At 41.4% G+C, this 21,756-nt stretch overlaps 1 protein-coding gene across 2 annotated transcripts in view; it reads right to left on the bottom strand.

Annotated features, from left to right (window-relative positions):
• Positions 1-9,155: 9,155 nt before the first annotated feature.
• Positions 9,156-21,756, bottom strand: part of tnk2b (tyrosine kinase, non-receptor, 2b) — a 29,745-nt gene continuing 17,144 nt past the window's right edge. The window contains exons 6-18 of one of the 2 annotated variants that reach the window (XM_030751715.1): positions 20,479-20,642; positions 19,382-19,501; positions 19,012-19,138; positions 18,746-18,892; positions 18,342-18,436; positions 17,813-18,007; positions 17,442-17,533; positions 16,918-16,962; positions 16,138-16,571; positions 14,796-16,031; positions 13,438-13,533; positions 11,380-11,510; positions 9,156-9,722 (exon numbers count right to left, since the gene is read on the bottom strand). In XM_030751715.1, the coding sequence (XP_030607575.1) occupies positions 9,716-9,722; positions 11,380-11,510; positions 13,438-13,533; positions 14,796-16,031; positions 16,138-16,571; positions 16,918-16,962; positions 17,442-17,533; positions 17,813-18,007; positions 18,342-18,436; positions 18,746-18,892; positions 19,012-19,138; positions 19,382-19,501; positions 20,479-20,642 (2,889 nt within the window). In that variant the 3' untranslated portion in view covers positions 9,156-9,715. The remainder of the gene's footprint in view (positions 9,723-11,379; positions 11,511-13,437; positions 13,534-14,795; positions 16,032-16,137; positions 16,572-16,917; positions 16,963-17,441; positions 17,534-17,812; positions 18,008-18,341; positions 18,437-18,745; positions 18,893-19,011; positions 19,139-19,381; positions 19,502-20,478; positions 20,643-21,756) is intronic. The other variant, XM_030751716.1, reaches the window with a different exon arrangement.

The following is a 21,756-nucleotide window of genomic DNA, read 5'->3' as shown; positions in this document are numbered from 1 at the left end:
CCCACAGACACACGACTCAAACCATCAACACCACAGACTGCTTCGCCACCACTCTCCTCTCTCCAGTGCCGCCTCCTACATTGCCTCCCTTTATCCTGCAGCCCTGATTAGGAGGAGACGCCCCTGCGGGAGAGGGAGAGAGAGAGAGACAAACAAAACAGCAGGCAGCCGTAACAGTCATGTTCAGCCTTCTCACCAAGCTTCTTGCTGATGGTCTTGTTGCCTCTTCCAGCCGTGTGCAGGTCTACAGTCTTGTCCCTGATGTTCTTTGACAGCTCTTTGGCCTTGCCCATGATGGTGGAGAGGTTGGAGTGGAAGAAACTGATTCTGTGGACAGGTGTGCTTTACACACATAACAAGTTGAGATCAGGAGTATTTGTAATTGATTGACTGATTGATTGATTGTAATCTGTCTGCCACATGGGTACACACCCAATCTGTGGGAGCCAGAATTCTGGCTGGGTCGTAGGCGATCAACTACTAATTTCACTCAATGACATGCAAATCCATCATGTCATGTTTTTTTTCTGGATCTTTGGTTGATATTCTGTCTCTCTCCATTAAAATGAAATTACCACAAAAATTAGCGATGTGTTCATGTCTTTGGAAGTGAACAAACTTACAAAGAATGAATTATTTTCCTCTCTGTACTTAAATGTTTTATTTTACTGGGTTAAATGTGCACAATTCACATTTAGCTGAAACTGCCGTTAATTGGCCCAGAGAACCACAAGCTTGCTGTAGGGGAATATACGTGGATCATCTCACACTGGGGAAAAGCCAAGAGAGTAGAAGCCACACACTATTTCTTCCAAGTGCAGCAGCCCAAAGGGATCTAGCCAGAGGGAGAGATGAGAGAGGCTTCCCCTTCCTCTAGAGAAGCTCACACACAGAAGCTTCAGGTTTTTTTTCTCTCACTGCCTTCCTCAAATCTGAAAGTTATTTTTGTTTGTGCCACTGTCCTGACTTGCTTTAGGTCCCAGTACCTATGTGTGCCACTTCAAAACTCCCCTTAACCTTTAAATGTTTATTAAAGTCTATTTGTTACTTATTTAAATAGTTTGGATTGTTATTTTATTACAAGCTTATAGGACCAGTTTACTTCTTCTCCAAAAGAAATGTAAAAACTTTGAAGAATTTTCAGGTCCTACCAGTATTATATGTTTATTTTCCATTAGCTTTACAAGAATATATCTTACGTTTACTGTGATTTATTCACAAAAATAGTGTATTTTTCTCGTTCAGTATGCTAAAAAAAATGATCAACCACCTCAAATCAGATTTGTCTTTGGAGTCCCCCACTAGTGGAACAAGCGATTGACTCTTTTCCATCAGAACATGTTTTAAGATGTTTCATTTCTGAAAGCAGCCATCTGTTACGTCACATCTTCACATCTGAAAGCAGCTTATGTAGCTTGGTTTGAACCACATTTCTACATCACTGAAGGTCCAGTTAGTAACAGTTTCTAAACCACTGGCCTCCAGTGCTTCCTCTCCCTCTTTCACTGAAACATCTTTCCATTTCTCTTCCTGGTCTCCTATTCCCCAAATCTCCCCAATCATCTGTTCCTTCTCATTTCTCCAGTTTTTGAAAGGGTGGGGGGTGGGGGGGGGGGGGGGGTAGCTTCCATTTCTTCCTTCCATCCTTCACCACCTTCTCCTGCAAACAGCAAATCTTCCCTTATCACGCTCGCTCGCCCTCCCATCTCCACTCCCGTCACTTTTTTCAATATAATTTTCTGTAAGACTTTTTCCGTGCTTTGACAAAAATTGCAGTGTGTTTGCTTTCTCTCTTTTTCTCCACTATTAATACACGTCTTAACTAATTACAGCCAAGAATTTGCAATTAGGGAAATTATTTTTCTCCATTTTTAATCTAGTACGTACAAATTGCTTTTCAGATGTCCCCCCCCAAAAATTACTAGCACAACAGTCATTTGCTCCTCTGCCTATTTGTCTGTCAAAAATGCCTGATAGAAAGTGTAATTATGTATAAAGGAGCCTTGTGAGAGGGTTTATTGCCATAGGAATGTCATTAAAGTAACTATGTAGGAAGATGGGATACGCATGAATGTCACTGCCTTCTTACGTTAAGGCACAATTACTCTTCAAGAACATGGAGCCGCCCTGTTGAATTTGCATGAACAGACAGCAGCACAAAAAAAATTAGTGTGGTCTTTTTAACCTGCAGCTGTGGCACTGTAATAACATTACATTTCTTCGTCTTCCTTCCTTGAAGCTACCACTCCTGCACATTTTACACGTGCACCTGTGCCTAGAGATGCACGTGTATTGGCACTTCCCAGAAATCCAATTACATCCATGAGTGGAGGTCGGCAGTGGGAGCGTGCATATAACATACAAACGCTACAGTCATTCATGCGCCCCCGTAACAGCTCTCTAAAAATTTCACAGCTGCTGTTCACATGTCTATGTCTCATTATGTCAAATGATAGGACGTGCTCTACAACCGCTCGACATATTTGATTACATCATGTGACGTTCAAAGTATTATGAAGATTGATTTCAGAGCAAGTCAATATCACGACTTAAAAGGTGAAGCTTTAAATACTACGTACTGAATCAAGCTAAAAACTGTTCATTAGTTGTTAAAGGTTAGATAATTCTGTAATAACCTACAAGGTCATGGGGACATTGAACAAAAGGCCATGAGAACAATGATTAATTGATGTTTTCGGTGTGGAGGTTCATTATTGCGTCCACGCTGTGTGTTTCCACTTGGCCACCCGAGTAGACTTACGTAAGCCAGTGACCGCATATCCCCTCCCTATGCTTTATTGATCAGCCCGTCAGTCAGCAGACAGTGTGTTGTACCTTTACTAAAACTTGCAGAAAATGATCTTTTGTTACTTTATTTTTTTAAAGTCTGTCTTAAAATGAATCAACATTTTTATATTAACAATGAAACTTCATGTTAAAGATTCTACTGTTTTCCTTTTCTGCAGCTCTGTATGGCTTTGAAGCCGTTTGCAGCTCATTGTTTTGGCTGATTTGCCTGCAGTCGTGCTGTTTTTTGGCCTCACCGCTCTTGTAAGTTCAAACCATCTAAGGAGGCACTTTAACTGCAAGAGATCTGATGTGCCCTGAACATGTTCATAACATAAGTGTTAACTGCAACCCACTTTGATTTTGTTCATTGCTATTTCAGATTGTTCAGTCCAGTGCAAGGTCAGCAGTCATTTACAAACGAGAAAACTTATTTTCCCTACAGCCTTGTCTATCGTCCAGTGAGTATTTGCAAAAGAGGGCAGATGTTTTGACTCACATCTCATAAATATAAGAAAGGGACAGTTATGAGAAAATGTGCAACATTTGGAGAGGAATAAAGAGGCAGGGACACTTCAGAATAACAAACATGAAGCCTGTAAGAGTTGTCAGGATGAATGTGGTGGACTTTGTCTAAAATTTGTCTCCAATCAGTAGACATTAGTTTTCCTTATGACCCTCATGATAGCAAAATTAGGCATCATTAAGCAGGTGACAAGTCAGGTATGTGGTAAATCATAACAGTGTTGCGTATTTAATCGCAAACAGCCCAGTCTAACCACACACAGAGAAATTATGTACATGTAATATTTATAGCAGTGAGGAGCTTTACTTAAAGAAGCAGAAACAAGTGTGTGTGTGTGTGTGTGTGTGTGTGTGTGTGGTAAGGGAAGGAAAGATTGAGGGAGATTTGTGTATCGTAGCACACCTCCATTTCTGTCTCAGTCCAGTTACCAGTCCCTCCATCTCTTTTGTGATTTTTCTTCTTCCCTGCTCAAGCATCTCTCCTGTGCATCCTTCTTTACCCTGTCATCCTGCCACTACTCTGTCTTTCTCTGCTCCACAGCCAGGCGATCCATCGCGCACTCAAGGTTTGTTCCTGTGCTACACTGTGTGCTTAGCTCCGAGCTAAAGTTTCAACTCTGAACAACAAAAGGAGATGGCGAGGAAGGAAAACGACAGGTCTCTGAGAGAGAAAAAAATATGCCTTTCTTGAGAAATTAAAAAAAAAAAAAAAGAATAAAAGAAAGCAAGGGCCGATACTGGAATCATATTCTCTAGAGCAAACAGTACAGAAACACACATAAATACACAATCTAGAGGAACCCTCACTCTCAAGCAAAAGTTGCACTCTTATCTGCTCCTTGGCACTTTCTTGGCGGCTTCCCTGCTGGTTTTACTTTGTTTCTTTCCTCTTTATTTACCCTCTTCTCTTTGAGATAATTTCGCAGGGGGTTCCTGTGAGCCCTCTGCTACTGTGACCAAAACAACTGGAACACCAGACATTAATAACTTGCCTAGGGACTGAGTAACAATAATGTACACACACACACAAACACGCCACCAAGATGAATAGAGGGCCTGCTGGGCCAGCTCTCATTAGTAAGCAGGAGCCCCTTGTGTCCAGCAGTAAAGCAGGGTGTGTGTATGTCTCAAGAAAAGTGACAGTGAATGGTGTAGGATTTGAATTTGTGCTTGTGTATCCTATAGGCAACATTGTTCCATTATATTTTGTAGTCCAGATTCATTTTCATTGACCATGAGACAGCCACATCATCAATAAACAAATGAGCCGGTGAAACAGTTCGTAAACACACTGAATCATTAAGTGATTGGTCTTGCAGCTGCTGACAGAAGTATACAACATGAAGGTGAATTGATAGGTTTGTGTCATGGATCGATGTGGTCAACACATCCAACACCTGGGCTTTAAGTTCTCACTTGTATTGTCAGAACGTCAATGATCACAAGCATAAACGCGGCCCCATCGAGTCAGATCGATCCACCTCGTTATTTAATGATTTTACTCCACAAATGTGATAAAATATTTCACTGACGTTCATAAACATTAACACGGAAAAGTGGCTCACACAAGCAGCTGTTTGCCACATCTGCATTGGCTCAAAATATGATTCCCGGCTTTAACCACAGACTTCAATAAACCCCCGACTTGTTCTTTTAGTGTGCTGATGTTTTTGTGTAACATTTCTCAGCCCCTTTCGGGTGGTTTTCATTTGGCGCTCACATTTAATTTAACGTTTCAAAAGTAACCACCACACTACACGTGAAGTCAAAGCAAATCATGTGATATTCTGCGGAAAATCCTCTGCAGTGCGTGACTGAGTTCTTTGACTGACAGTTATCAGCAGGTGCTTTGTAGCTTTTCCTTGGTGATGCTCCCATTCACTTCAGACAGCTCTTGTTTGATGCTGAGTCTCTGCTGCTGAACTGCAGTCCACGGATCAGCTGACTGACTCACCCAGTTGGCCATATTTCACGTCTTCAGTATGAAAAGCTCTTGGTTTGTTTTGTTTTGTGTGAAGGATAGTTGCCTGCTAATCGATGAAATGTTGTAAAGTAAGTTTTGGCATCTGCAACTCACCAGGTGACCAAGATTTTTTTTTTTTTTTATCCTGTTTCAGCAGAAAGAAAAAAAGCTGTTTTCTTCATAGACATTAACTCCTCCGAGGGTACAATTTTAGGCAATTTAGCACCTTTCTCTGCTGGCAAACAACTGTTGTGCTTGATTTGAAACTATCCACATCTGCTTGATGTCTTTCCCTTGAAATGTTTACTGGGATGTGGTTTCACATTGCCTGCTCAGTGTAGTGATTGCTTCCATTTCCACTGGCTTTGTCCAAACTCATGAAAAAGACCATCCTTAATCGTGCTGCCTACAAGACACAACCCGTTTACATTGAAAACATTAGAAAAGGCAGGCTCAGTGCAACCTCTGAAAAAGGCTCTCAGATACCTGTGTTTTTGCTCTGAAATATTTAGTAACTTTTTTGTGTCTACTGGCTTGAGATCTGGTGACTGTGAAGAACTCGTCATGTTCAAAAAAACCAGTTTGAGAGGATTTGAGCTTTGTGACACGGTGCATTATCCTGCTGGAAGCAGCCATCAGAAGATGGATACACTGTGTTCCTAATGGGATGGACATGGTCGGCAACAATACTCAGGCAGGCTGTGGTATTTAAGTGCTGCTCAGTTGGTACAAAGGGGCCCAAACTATGCCAAGAAAATATCCCCCCACATCATTACACCACCACCACCAGATTGAACCACTGATATGAGGCAGGGTGGATCCATGCTTTCATGTGCTTTACAAAAAATTCTGACCCTCTCGCTTAAGACCAGAGGCAATGTTTTCTTCTGTTTCAATGCAAACTTCTATTGTCCAGTTTTGGTGAACATATGAATTAGTTTCCTGTTCTCAGCTAAAACGAGTGGCACCTGGTGTGGTCTTGTGCTGTAGCCCACCTGCTTCATAGTTTGACATGTTGTGCGTTCAGAGATGCTCTTTTGGTTGTAACAAGTGGTTATACTGTAGGTGTTACTGCGTTCCCATCAGCTCAAAGGAGTCTGGCTATTCTCGTTGGATAGCTTGACCATGTCTGCATGGGTTCCCTAAATGAATTCAGTTGCTGCCATGTGATTGGCTGATATTTCTATGAATGAGCAGCTGAACCGGTGCATCTAATGAAGTGGACAGTGTTTGTATATCCTGGTGGGAATGGTCTCTCCTAGGATAGCAACGCTTCTATTCCTAAATAACAAGGGGTTACTGAATGGTCTGATGAAAATGTGAATGTTATGGCTTTGCAGTCTCCAGATCTCAAATGGAATACCTATGCATATCCCGGATAATGACTTAATGACTGTATGACAATGAATGACCCTAAGAGACTAAATGTTGTATTTAATATGACGTGAAACTACCAACTGAACTTATGAGGAAAGCGTTTACTCAGGTCACAGAGAAAGGAAGCCGAGGGTCAGTTTCCCATAGACGTCTGTACAACCCAAAGTTTTTATATCCAGCTATGTCCATCGTTTGTTGGTGACAATGGAACAGTGGGTAGGTGCTCACCTCACAACCAGAGGGATGCTGGTTCGAGTCCCTGTCTGAGCGCATGCTGTCGTTGTGAATGTGGTTGGTGTTTGGTGGTGGTCAGATAGGTGTGAATTGGCAGCCACGCTTCTGTCAGACTGCCCCAGGGCAGCTGTGGATACATTAGTAGCTTACCACCATCAAGTATGATTGAGTTATGAATGAAGAGTGCATGAAATTGTAAAGCGTCTTTGAGTACCTTGAAAAGGCGTTATTATTTTGTACCATCTATAGTTCTGTGATCTCACTACTGTGTGGACTTTAGTAAAAACAATGAACAAAAAAAGTTAAAAAATAGTTACTTCTTTAGTAAAAAATACATTTATAAATTCCGCAGCATGATCTTCATTTCCATCCATGACAATAACAACCAACTGTACAGTAGGCATTTACAATGTAACACATTCAGGGAAGGCAAATACATCAAAATGAGGAAGAAATGACAATTTGAAGGAGAAACAGCAAAACCAATAAAAAGTAAAGACTTTAAAAGAACAGAGTTTCTGACGAACTAAATAGAAACAGAACAGTTTTCAAACACCACAACAGGAGAACGTTGCTTTGGGTTTATAAAACACAAGGTTAACTTCAGTCCTTCTAATACAACTACAGCAGCTTGGTATGAAGACAACACGTGAACAGACCCTGGAGGCAGCATTTAACATGCAGCTGTCCTTATGCACCGGTTTCACAGTCAGCCTCGCCATATGACTTTAAAGGGAAAAAAAAAATGGCAAAACTGAACCCAAATCAGTGCTTAAGGACAACTTTTTCTTACTTTGGATAGGAAAACACTCACCAAACATTTTATACTGAAAAACAGTGTTTTTGATTTTCCTTCTTCAATTACTGGGATACATTATAACAGATAAAATCTCTATTTTCACAACTGGATGGTACTGATGGACAGGCTGGGAGGTTACAGGATTTACAGCAGCCCTATTGCACATGGGAGAAAGTTTTTACTGGAAGTTTTTACAATCAATCCTGTACATCCTTAAAAATATATTCCAAAACTATTTTAAGCCTCTTAACACTCCTGGCTTGTTATGGCTCTGTATTAGCTTTTTTTTTTTTCAGATGCATCCTTGGAGGTTTGTAGACAAATAGAGGGGCTGGTTGGTTTGGACCAAAGCCAGAGTATATATGTGCTCTCTCACACATATTGTAATTCAAAAGATGGGTATAGCATTTAGCAGACAGATCAATGAGGAGCACCGCAGAGGTAATGAGATTTAACTAAAAACCGTGTAAAGCACTGGTTTCCAACATTTGGTTGGCCACACAAAAGTATGTAGAATACCTGATATTTCCCATCTTTTCCACAGAGTCCTCACACACCAAGAATAAATATCAGGAGAAGCTCAGCTGTTCTCTTAACTGGCTCTGCTGCAGTGACAATACAAGAAAAAAAGAAAAATGTACCATCACGTCCAGCAGTCAGTTCACCCCGAGCAGACACGTCCTCTCAGTATTAAATTATTACCCCTAAAGCTGCTGACCAAAATATCACAGTTGTGGTCTTAAGTGATGATTATGGGATGGGATCTGCACCTTGGGGTAAATTTCACTACACTGCCAATATTAGCTGCCAGTGTACTGTGGGTGCATGCAGAAGACGGCATGCTGGCAGGAGTTTTCAGCTGATGCACAGGAGTTCTGTGTCGGCAAAGTGCTTAGAGGGAAGAAATAAGGAAAAGACTATACCTGCGGTGAAGAAAGTTTCCACTGGATGGATTTTTTTTTTTTTTTACCCACATGTGGCCATGGGGACACAGCAGAATGAAAAATTTTAAAGATGCTGTGACAAATAATGGTCATAACAGTCTTCTCTAGTCTCTGAGGACCATGTTCAAGATATATTAAAATAACATATCATGCACACATGCGTGCCTCCTCATAAAGAGCATATTGTACATACCCTTGAGTATAGATTAGATGGTTTTGTAAGCCTGTAACAGAAGTCTTCAAACTTCTTCTCCAGGCTTATATTTCCACGAATCGTCTTGATTTGATGTTTCTTTCGACATGTTTTCAATTTCCTTAACAGCTGGAGTCAATGTTTATGATCATATTCCCAACAGTTAAGAGGCAAAATAATCTGTGCAATACAGACTTATCAGCCAATTAAATGTCATATTTTATTGTGCTTGGATATGTCAGAGGTACTGTGTGAGCTTTAAAAACTGGCCTCCACAATAATGTTTTCTAAGTGGTGTGTGTGTGTATTTTATATATATATATATATATATATATATATATATATATATCCTTTAAAGAACTGCATGTTTGCCCTACAGTTTTTCAGTTCAGTGCTGACACTGCTCACTATATGAGCTTTCCAGTAAACTGTGTGTTGGTCTGGCACAATACGGTGACTTTTTGTCAAAGTGTGGACAATCTGAGAAAGTGCTCCTGTGTATATTGTGCCAGTCATAGCCTCTTTGCATTGACTTTCAAACTAGCTTTTTCATGGAAGTGGCTCACAAGAGGACAGTCTGTGAAACATTTCAGGCTAACCCACAAGCCCTGAAAACACAAGTATCATCATTTTTGTCCTTGGGTTGGCACACCAAAGTAAAAATATGACCCCCCCTGGTCAATTTTTTTAAACCCTCATATCAATGTTAAGTACAAACACAGCCATAATGAAGTTTGGTATTTTGTGCTTGATTTCTCCGTTCTCAAATACAGTCTTGATTGGAAGTGCGGCTGAACGATCAAACAGAAAAGGTCAGGGGATGATTCACCTCCTCGGATGATGTTTTACTGCGGATGACGTTCCAATCAGAGCTCAGCAGCTTGAGATTTCTGTCACCGTCTGCAAATAGAAAGAAGCTTTAGAGGGAGAGAATCATGAGATGAAATGTTAATCCTTAATTAAATTGAAGGATGTTTATATTGTCTTGGAAGAGAATTCCCTTTTTGGGGCTTTCAAGTGGGATAAACACTACTATTGTGGTGGCAGTAAGGAGGAGAGTTACAAGCAGGCGGGAGGCTCATTCAAATAACACAGCACAAGGAGAGTTGTTGGTATTTTGATAGAAAACGTGTCTTACAATTTGACCTGTGAATAGATACGTGTCTGTCTGCTCCCATTTCTATCTCTCTCAAAAAAAAGCAAACTACAAATTTGGCGCGAATGCAGGCCAGTAAAAACAGCTTTTCAAATGTAAATAAACATTTTCAGTTTGTCTCTTCCGAGCCATTAAATGCATTTAAATTGACTTAAAAAGAATAATAAATCAATGTTAGAAGCGGGCGCATCAGTAAATCTGTCTGATCACCGAAAGCGATTCGAAGCAATCCAATGCCTGTTGTGCACAGCTCCTTTATACCGCCCGAAAGGCTTCTGCTTTTGTTCATTAAATCCCTGCTGAGGGAAACAGAGAACATGTTGATAAACCTGCAGTATGTACAAATGCCCACTGCATTTACCTTTATCAGATGGTCCCCGGCTGCAACTAAATAGCCCCCCCCATCCCGTTTGAAGTCATTATATTGCCAGTCATCAACTTGTGCATCCATCTTAAAATGCATGGCGGCGTCACCCTCTCAGATTTATACAATGACGTGACCATAAACCTGAAACGGCTCTGCTAAATAAATGGCTTCCTCAACTTTTAAAGTATATATATTTCTTTAATCGTTGTACAAATAAAAACTCAATCTACCAGTACAGCTGCAGTTCATGCTGTACTGCCGCTTACAAACATAATAAAATGTCCACAAAAAGCCTTACTGCATGCTTTGAGCTGATTTTTAGTGCAGCAAGACCAGTAATGTGACTGCTTATTAGTGAGCTACAACCACCACATCCTCCACTTAATTATCAACTTCTTTCAGTCATTTTGTGTGTTGCGGTTCTGCTTCACACACGCGAACCGAAATTACTGGTGTGTTTGGAGACATCAACACTGTGCATTTGTCGCCCTGCTTGTGGAGCCTAATAGTGGCTTAATTGTTCAAGAATTTATTTATAAAAAAAAAAAATCCACACTCTGTTTAAAAGAAAAAAAAAAGGAAGAAAAAAATTCCTCCAATGTAGAAGCCAAATATGAGCCACTGCCTCATTAACAGCACATCAGCACTGCATTATACAGCTGCCTGCTTACATTCTGTATATATAGAAACTAAACCTGCAGTAACAATCTCAGCAGCCCGAGCAGGAAGCAGATTTTAATCATATGTTCTCCAGACAGACATGAAAAAAATTGCTTTAATGTCAGCATAAATTTCTAGAAACAATGTCCAAAAAGTATTCAGTGAGCATAAAATAGAATAGAAAGCTTTTATTGTCATTATACAGGACGTACAATGAGACTGGAGCATCAGTGTCACATTAAAAGTCTGGGCCTTGTTTTAAATGTAGATTGATGGCTCTGGCTCCTAGATAAGAACAGTAACAGAGTAAAGTCCATTCAAAGTAAGATGCTTTCTGAGAGGTCACAACCTAGCAGAGCAAAGCTGTAGAATACCTTTGTCTTGTTGTAGAACCATAGTTATCCAACATGTGAGTGCTGGCCACCTCCAGGTTCCAGTCACACATCTCCAGCAGCTTTAGACACTCTGATCTGCTCCTCAGACCCAAACAGAACAACTGCTCTACCTGCAAAGAGGCAGATCACAGGATATTATACAAGTTACCAAGGAGTTACCAACACAGAAGAGATGATGGGACTGTTAGAGGGTTCACATGGTCAGGGCTCCATGGGAAAGAACTACAGCCTTTCACCTTTTTACTCCTTAATATGAAGAGAGAGTTAAATCATTGCTACAAGCTCAGTGCCTTGTCCAAACACATTTCTGTCGCTTAGTAGAATCTGAGACCTTTGGATTACTTTTTTCTGTATGTTACAGACTTTGCCGCCACTATCAAGGAACACAAGTGTTCCCTTGTGCCCACTGAAGTCCAAACACATCTTCCATCCTGCCGCCTTGGGCTAAACCGCAGCCAGTAAAGAGGGTCTTAAAGACTGCCATAGACACATCAGCGTGTCTACATGTTTTTTCATTTGTAGTGGGCTCACTGCCATGTGCTGATGTTTCCTCAAGGATCAAAAAAGTTCTCTTATTGTAGCATGATATGAACCTATAAAAGAAAAATTACTGTCAGGAGGCGTGAATGGCCGTGCCCATTTGCAGATATATGCTGTAGAAAGAAAAAAAAAAAAAAAAAAGGTTATTACAGAAATGACTGGCCGGAGATTCGGTGAACCAGATCTCCAAGGATCCTTCTACAGTTACCGCAGTGTTTAACACAGAGGTAACTGCATTTCATCTTTGTTTTGATGGACTGAACCATAAAAAGTTTTGCCCTGTATCTATATAAAGTTGTATTTTACAAAGATTTTTCTGCTGTTTATGTGCATGTTGTACTTTAAGACTATGGAACCTGACATAAATATCAAAAACATAACTATATCCCCAGCGTTATTCAGATCTTTTACTTTTTGCTTAAATCTGTTAGTAAATTTAATTCCTTTTAAACTTTATACATTTATTTTGGATTTTTTTTTTTTTTTACTGAGGACATACACAGTCCACATCCAGTTATTACACTTTACATTAGCAAGGCCACCCTTGCATATAAACAGATTCATCGTACACCACCGTCACATCAGCCATCAGCTGATACAGTATAGGCCTAATCGATACAGCCTGCAGTCTGTCCATTTTCATCAATAATTTCTCCTAGCTGGTAAAAGTACATCAAATACCTTTTTTTAAAAAAAACAATCAGACTCTAAAAGTCATTTTGAGATACATTTTATCAAAATCTGTTGCAATTTCCACCTGCGCACAACACCGAGAAGATTGTTCAGGTCATAGTTCACATTTCAGCATTGTGATCGGTCTAACTTTGTCATCAGCAGTTCATTTTTAAATTTGTTTGACCACGTGGAGCTTGTTTATATTTTGCAAAAGCATTAAGAAGTTTTTTTTTTTTTTTTTGCCTGGAAACTTTATGAAACATGCTACAGCTTAAAACAAACAATGACTCATTTGGACACTTTTGATTGGTTTTTTTTGTCCATAGCTTTGCAACCCCTAGACCGATTTTAAAAATTCAAAAGGCATCAGATTTGTCTTGAAATGCTCTGGTACCAAAATAAAGGCATAATTAAATAACAGGTGGCCTTGCTATTTATATGCATGGACATCTCATTATAGTCTTGTGCAACATTGGAAATACTGCCTTTGAAAAATGGGAAATATTTTAATATGAAACAAGACTAAAAAGGGGGAAAAAGTTGCTAAAAAGCCACTAAAGTATCTGAGCAAGACGGTTCTCAAAAAACTAAAACTTCCAAATTAATTGCAGCCTAGAGAAGCATTCCCCCCGCTCACAAGCTTTTATTTTAAATTATCTGTGAATTATCACCTTTTACTACATTTTCACAGTTTCAGGCCTCTATACTACACTGCTGGGAGTTCAACAATAACACACAATATCTGAGATAACAGGACAGTCACAGTGAACAACAGATTTAGGAACTGTATTAGTTTTCAGTAAGTGGCTACAGTGCACAAACCTTTAGATAATGCACAGCTTGCTGGACGTTCCAGTTGTGATTATGGAGAGCAGCCTGGCACTCCTCTATCGTCACACCATGAACCGCCTCCTGCACCTGAGTCACACAAGATCATAGTAAGTTTCTGCAATACCCAATCACTGTTTACACCTCTGATTTCGCACTTCTGTTTTCAGGTCACAACTATTTTCATATATTTTCCTCGGGATGAAATCATCGGTATTGCATTGACATTAAAACTCTATGTACACTCTTCAGGTGGACAGTAGATTTACACTTAGCTAACCATGATCAGAATCCCAGCTTGATTGTACTGATCAGGTTTTGAACATTCTCGTCTCTCTTCACAAATTAAATTATATCTGCCTGAGTTCTGCCTATTACCATATCAAAATCCACCTTAAGCCAACTCTGATTTCAAGGAGATAATTCTGAGTCTACTGAGATTTCATGGCAGCATAATCACCAAATTTAATTTTTTGTTGTCAGTGCTTCTGACTGCATAAGCCTGATTGATAATCATATTAACAATTTCATATGTCACCATCCCCTGCAGTTTTACATTAATATTTCAGATACTACAGCTAATCAAATTATAATACACTTATTATGTATGATATAATATTACATTATATAATATACTGTATAATATTATATCTTATTGTAATACTCTGTTCTGCACTGAGCTCCTCTGCAATCCACATTCTTGCTGCACTACTTTTCAGAGATCTCTGTATGAACTATAAAATGCCAAGTGCCTGAGAGCCCTCTGAGTCCAGCGTTTGACTCCAGCCAGGCTCAAACAGCGTCACAATCGATTGACCAACGCAAAGAAACAAATGAAACTTTGAAGTTTCTTCTCTGAATCCGATTCTCTGGCCTTTTGTCCCCTAAGAAACACTAGTGTATTTTTAGTAAGCTCTGGGAGCATTTCTGAGAATGCAAAACGAGCTAAAGCATGTTTTCTACCAACTTTTGTATGAAAAGGGATATGAAAATGCAATTTCCCCATTTATGCATAATCCATTAACTAAGATTGGCTGCAGTTTTAAAACGATACTGTTATACATGGTTCATAATTTTGTTGCAAACCATTCGTGAAATTATGCACTGCATAGCATTTAAAGCCTTATCACTGCTTCTTACAATCACATGACTATCTGGTTAATACTGCTTACCAAAGAGAACAAGGACAACTATTTATAGCAAGCAGCGCATCTTACTGCACGTTTTTCATATCCATCATGAGTAACCTCTGCACTTTAAACAGAGATGTAAATAATTAATAACTTTAAGTGTACAAGTTATAAAGTTTTAAGTACTTTGCAGTTCTAATAACATTTTCTCATAGACCTTACCATTTTGACCCTCTCAGCTGTGTTCCCTCCTCCGTCTGTCCTGGTACAGGAAGCAGCGACTGCTGGTGCTGTCAGCCCGTCTGAACAGACACGAGGAAGACTAACTGAAGTCTTCATCCCTGACCGTGGACCACTCAGATTGCTGTTATTATTGGAGGAGAAATTAGCCTTCAGGTCACCACCCGGCAGGACCAGCCCCTGTACCTGGGTGTGTCCCTGCACTGTGTGACTGCTGACCACCATCGGTCTGACTGTGGCTGTGTTAGCTTGCCGTATATGCCTTTCTTCCACGTCATTGGCAGGAAGGCTCTCAGCCTCCCTGAAGAAGCGATCAAATCGATCAAGATATGGCGGCCTCTCTGGCAGAAGGTAATAGTGAGTATTACTGACTTTACGCCCATCACGGACAATAGGCAGGATACAGGGGCCTTTGCTAGTGGGCTCCTTCCCCTGCACTTGGGCCTGAATCACTTTGGGTGCAGCATATTTAGGATCTGAAGCAAAGCTGTGTGTAGTAGGCATGAGTTTACCTGGAGAGGTAGAGAGGTAGGAGCTGTAGGTATGTGTGGGGGGGCAGGATGTAAAGGCAGCCTGCATTGTGTTGGGGCTGACAGAGTAGAGTCTCTGCTGTGGGGAACCCACTACCAGCCCCATTGGGCTTGGAGTTCTGGAGCCAGGCTGAGACAAAGGGTCTCTGGGAGGGATCTGAGGTGGTCGTTCCTGACCTGTGCTTGAAACGTTTTCTGTGGTGTCAGCCGGCACTGGAGAAAGAGAAAGATCCCTTGACCAGCGGGCAGAGGTGTAGTCACCCTTCTTTACAGGGCGAGGGGGGATGGGAACACGTGGGGGGATCTGCGGTTTGTCTTCACTGGAGGAGAGGACACTCTGCTGTTGTTCCTCCTGGGTCTTGGGGCTTTGATGAGTTTGGGGACCCGAGACTGAGTTTTGCAATGGCGAGCATGGCCGAGGAGCACTTGCCGCTGGTACATTGAGCCTCCTCATGCACTCTTGTTGAAGTTCTTGAAAGAGCTCTGCAGACTGTGAAAAGGAGGTGGACAGATCCTGGCTCTGCTTGCTGGGGAGAAAGAGGTTGTCCTCTAGACCTGATCTGTTTGAACCCCTGGAGACAAGAGCCTCATCCTCCATCTTTTGCCCAGAGGAGAGAGCTTCTTCTGGATTATGGACATCACTATGCTCTGCTTCAGTCTGCTGCTCTGAGCTGTTGATGGAGCTCACCTTTAAGAGAAACAAACAAACTCACTGCACTGTGACTTTAGGCGAAGGGAAACAATTCCACTTTTCTTAAATGTTGACATAGTGTTATTGTATTGTATAACCATACCTCCATATCGTCTTCATCTTGCGCTACATCGTCATAGGCTGGGGGTGGGGGTAATGGCCGTGCATCCCAGTCCACTACTGGCGTGGGGTGAAGGGGGCGGGGCAATGATCTTGATGGGCTTTGAGGCGGAGTCCTGTCCAGGAGGTTTTCTGCTTCCAAAGCTAGCTTGGCCAATAAAGGAATTGGAACTTCAACCACGGGTGAGGGAGAGGGCGTGGGTAGGGGGTACTCTTCTCCAAAGTCAATAAGGGACACTTCACTGTTAGGGTTCTGGCCTGAGCCTGAAGTCCTGCCTCCTCCCTGTTTAGAAGCAGAGACCCACGCAGCCGGTTTAAGTTTGAGGCCTTTGACAGAACCAGTTTTCCGAAGCGATAATCTCTTCAGTCCTGCCGGGGTCAGATCCTCCTCCTCATTTACTGGGTCATAGGAAGGTTCTGGAGATGAAAACAACATATTCTCACTTCACTGAATGAAGTTTAGATCAATGGCACCGAGGTGTTTTAAGATCACTTAATACCACTAAATGCAAGACACATTGCTCTGAAAAAGTTGCCAGGTGTGGACACTACAGTGCACAGCAAGCACACCACACACCTTTTAGAGGGACAAAAGGTGTAGAAAGGACAGAAAGAAGGCTGGGGGTGGGGGAACAGAACCACCACAAAGACAGGCAAAGAAAAGATGAAAAACTCTGAGATGTACCTTTGAGGAGTGGAGCTAGGAGGGAACAGAGAGGGCAGGAGCAATGGGTGAAGAGCTGCTGAGAGAAACCAGACTTACTCTTGATTAACACAGCTGGTTGAGGAGGGCGGGGAGGAGGCTCCTCTGGGGAAAAATAATGATAGATGCCACCAGCGGAGGAGAAACAAAGAGGGGGGAAAAAATGACAGCAGTAAAAGATATTAAGATAAGAAAAATAACAGCAAGCACTAATGCATATGAAAGCTTTGTTAGTATAAAAGAAAAGCAGCCTCTCTGGTGGTCTTTTTGCGCAGCAGCAAATATAAAAATTTTGACCAACAATCCATGATAGAAATAATAATAGGAAAGGGGCACTCTTTGAAAAATATGGAATCTGATCATCTGATCACTCTGTCACTGAATGAAATAGGTACTAGGAAATATTTTTTGGTAACAGTTAAATTATGTGGAAATTTACAATAAATTAAACCATCTCCACCGAACAGGCAGTCTGACGCGGACTGGAATTCAAAGAATCATGTGCTATGTTTGTCTCATTTGTAAAACAAAAGGCTCAAAACTATGGTGTGGTTTGCATTTCTACAAAGCGCTCTTTCACTCACTTTTAGCTCGTCCTGGTAGCTGTGTGGGTCGTGCAGCACTCAGGTCTAAACCCAGAACATCGGGAGGATCCATGGGATTCCCGAGGTACAAGCTGGAGGGAAGATTGAGACACTTGACTGCAGAAAACATGTAACTGACCTACAGCAGGTGTTATACAGTCATGTTGCAATAAGCTGGTTAATTTCTTTAAAAAAAAAAAAAAAAGCATGCTAGTGCCATCTACTGGTAAGTGCTTGCTAGTACTGCAACCCAACAAAAAGACTACGGTACATAAGATCTCTAGATATATGATGTTAATGCTATTTCACATCCTTTAAATAGCTAAACTGATGCAAAATTCAAAAGATAATAAACATAACCTGTGCCTTACTCATCGATCCTGTCGGGGAAGCCCCAGCAATGATGGGGGTTGCTGTCTCCGTGCCCTGTGTGGATGAAGCTATTCTTGAGTGGACGGCTGATGTCATGCGCAGACAACCCTGCTACAGACGTCACCACGTTCCTGGGGAACTGCCCGACCTTTAGGGTGCGTTTATTTTGACCTCGCCACCAATAATTCTCTGCCCTGAAACATGTTGTGATATTGAGTATGAAAAAGAGCAGCCACTTTTTGACATTGAGAGTCCTACACCATCCTTCCATTAATTATGCGGTCCCATCTGTTGGAGGTTTATGTGAGGGACTTGCAGCTGGTACCAGCTGACAATGAGTGACAGGTGGGGTGAAACCTTGACATACAGAGACAAATACATTCACATTTACACCCACGAGCAATTAATACTTGCTGATAAACAAACATGATAAACAAACAACAGTTCAGCCTTACACCACAAGACAATACTTATGAGTTGTGAGGTCAGGATGTAGGTTTAATTATTTCAAAACCTCTTATCACCCACCTCCCCTCTATGATGGTGATAACATCATTGACCTGGATCTGGAGTTTGTCAGGCTCATCAAAGTCCTGTAGAGCACACATGTCTGTAGGCATAGTCTGAAACAAAAATAAAATAAAATATTAAATAAATATTTTTAGCACAGCAAAGATTTACAAGGGACCCGAATATTATCAGCAGATTCTTACAGCTGGTCCACATTCTGCTTTGAAATAGCTCCACTAGGTGGAGCTAAAAGTACATTTATACAATAACAGCATGATGAGAACATTTCTGTGCACAGGTTTTAAGATTAATTAGTTTTTCACCATTGGCATACAAATCTTCCTCAGAAGTAAAATAAAGCTTAAAAACATGCATATTTAAATACTTGAGAGAAGCCATTAGCTAAAGGACCGCTTCCCTACCTCAAGCAGGAACTCCCGCAGAGCAACAAAAGTTGGTCTGTCATCTGGTTTCTGAGCCCAACACTGCAGCATGACGTTATAGATATCTTGTGGACAGTCTTCTGGCTTAGGGAGGCGCTCTCCCTCTTTATCAATCTTATGGAGAATCTAAAGATAAAAAGAGTGCAACTAGAGAGTTTATCGCTGTACATATGAGTACATATGAGTATGTATTTTGGCTTCAGAATTTCAAAAGTAGTTTTTGTTTATCCTTTTTGTGCGTTTACCTGGCTACCATTGAGACCCAGCCAAGGCTCCAGACCATGTGTGAACATCTCCCAGAGAGTGACTCCAAACATCCAAGTGTCTGTTGCATGGGAGAATGTTCTTGTCTTTAAACTCTCCGGGGCACACCTGTAAGATGAAAAACATTACACTACTGTCTATAAAGCAGTCATGTACAGTATAGGTCTGCTCAGATGTTTGGAGCAGGGCATTAACTGCGGCTACACTGAAAGAAGGTTTTTTTTAGGGTTATTTTCAAAATAAGATTACTTCTTCCCTGACAGTTTTAGAACCCAAGTTTCTGCAATGAAATACATTCAGTTCACATCACTAAAATCACATCAGCTTTAGCTACTATGTGATTCCACCCACCATGCAAAAGGGACCTTTCGATGCTCCTGCATGACATAGTGCTCATGGTTGTTGGGCAGCGCCCTCATCAGGCCAAAGTCTCCAATCTTCACTCTGTGAGCCGAGGCCAGCAGGATGTTCCTGAAGATGGTGATATTGTTAACAATTACCTGCAAATTAAATTAACCTTCAAGCTGTAGAGACGGTTTATTACCAGGAAACTTGGTACACATGCATTTTGCTTATAGGCCACGCAAATGGCTACAGAACTGACTGACTCAGATGAAGCATCTATAGAGACCGAGTATGACTAAAAAAAAATTAAAATAATATTGTGTTTTAATGATGACTTACAAGTAAATAAATATATTTCAGTGAGGTCTACTATTGTGTAAAGAGGATTGTTATTTCCAGTAGTTTGCAGCTGGCAGCATGGGTCTGCTCAGGGACATCCCGGTCCAATCAGCAGGGCATCAATGACAGCAGATATGACAAGCCATCATGTCCTATCAGGAACTGATTAGGTCTTGCGGACAGGCAAAAGCAGCTTGAACATGTCCTCTATTCAACATTTGCCAATTAGATTTGCAGAGCTCCATGCTGGCTTAAGATATAGGATCAAATAAAACTGGTATTTGTGAGATTTATTGATCATTAACTTTTTGGTGGATTAGAAAAATCAGCAGATCTTTATCTCCCAAGCTTCAAGTGTACCGTATACAGTGTCTGCCCAGAGAGCTCAGCAAACCTTAAGGTAAGCAGCTGTGTGTATTCATTACCCTTTTATTACAGCTTTAACTAGTAAAGTGACTCATTTGTACCAGCTATTAAGGTTTTTCCTCAAAACTCTACATAGTGTCAGCACTTAGGTGAAAGTGTCTAATTTGAGCAAGGCCAAGAACTTGGACCACCCAGTACATCCAGCCAGCCAATGACTCATTTCACTTATGAGCCAAGTCTCCTGTTAATGGCCTATAAATTTCTGGGTGGAGGAATATGAGAGGCAGTATAAATAACTCACCACGGCAGAAAAACAATTCCTGAATGAACAATGCAAATTCTTTTTAAAAAATTGCTTTTGACCTTTTTTAAACTGCTACCAAAGCTCTCCACCCTACCTCGCTGCCAGGTCTCTGTGAATGAACCTCCTCTGCTCCAGATAAGCCATGCCACAAGCCACCTGCACAGCATACTGGCATAGAGTGTGGATCAATACTGGGCCTTGAGGACGAATGCATCGCAAACGCTCCAGCAGAGAACCGAGAGGTGCCAGTTCAGTCACCTACAGCATACAGAGAGGTATAAAAAAAAAAAAGGGGACAATCACAAAGCTGAACTGACATCTCTTCTTTTGACCTTTCACTTTTGCATTTGTGGCAAGTGAACAAAGAATATTCATGCCAAGAAAAAACAGGTACTGTAAATGATTGTGTGCTTGCATTCATACTAGATTGCCAAAAGTATTGGCTCATCTGTCTTCACACGCATATGAACTTCTTAATCCATAGGGTTTAATATGATGTCGGCCCACCCTTTGCAGCTATAACAGCTTCAGCTCTTCTGGGAAGGCTTTCCACAAGGTTTAGGAGTGTTTATGGGAATTTTTGACCATTCTTCCAGAAGCACATTTTTGAGGTCAGTCACTGATGTAGAATATGAAGGTCTGGTTCACAGTCTCTGCTCTAATCCATCCCAAAGGTGTTCTATCAGGTTGAGGTCAGGACTCTGTGCAGGCCAGTCAAGTTCTTCCACACCAAACTCTCTCATCCATGTCTTTATGGACCTGCTTTGTGCACTGATGTGCAGTCATGTTGGAACAGGAAGGGGCCATCCCCAACTTTGTGGGAACAGTTTATTTTTTCAAAAGTTGAGCTCAGGCCATTAGTTCCTTTCACTGGAACTAATGGCCTGAGTCCAACTCCTGAAAAACACCCCCACACCATACTCCCCCTCCACCAAACTTTACACTTGGCACAATGCAGTCAGACAGGTACTGTTCTCCTGGCAACCACCAAACCCAGACTCATCCATCAGATTTCCAGACAGAGAAGCGTGATTCATCACTCCAGAGAACACGTCTCCACTCCACTGCTCTAGAGTCCAGCGGCAGGGTGCTTTACATCACTGCATCTGTCGCTTTGCATTGTGCTCACTGATGTAAAGCTTGGATGCAGCTGCTCTCCATGGAAACCCATTCTATGAAGCTCTCTACACACTGTTCTTGAGCTAATCTGAAGGTCACATGAAGTTTGGAGGTCTGTAGTGATTGACTCTGCAGAAAGTTGGTGACCTCTGTGTACTATGCACCTCAGCATCCTCTGACCCCACTCTGTGATTTTACGTGGCCTATCGCTTCATGGCTGAGTTGCTGTCATTCCCAATTGCTTCCACTTTGT

This window comes from Archocentrus centrarchus, chromosome 17 (genome assembly GCF_007364275.1).
Source record: "Archocentrus centrarchus isolate MPI-CPG fArcCen1 chromosome 17, fArcCen1, whole genome shotgun sequence".
Taxonomy (NCBI): Eukaryota; Metazoa; Chordata; class Actinopteri; order Cichliformes; family Cichlidae; genus Archocentrus; species Archocentrus centrarchus.
The sequence above is the reverse complement of the archived record's forward strand: the minus strand, read 5'-3'. Positions and strand labels throughout refer to the sequence as shown.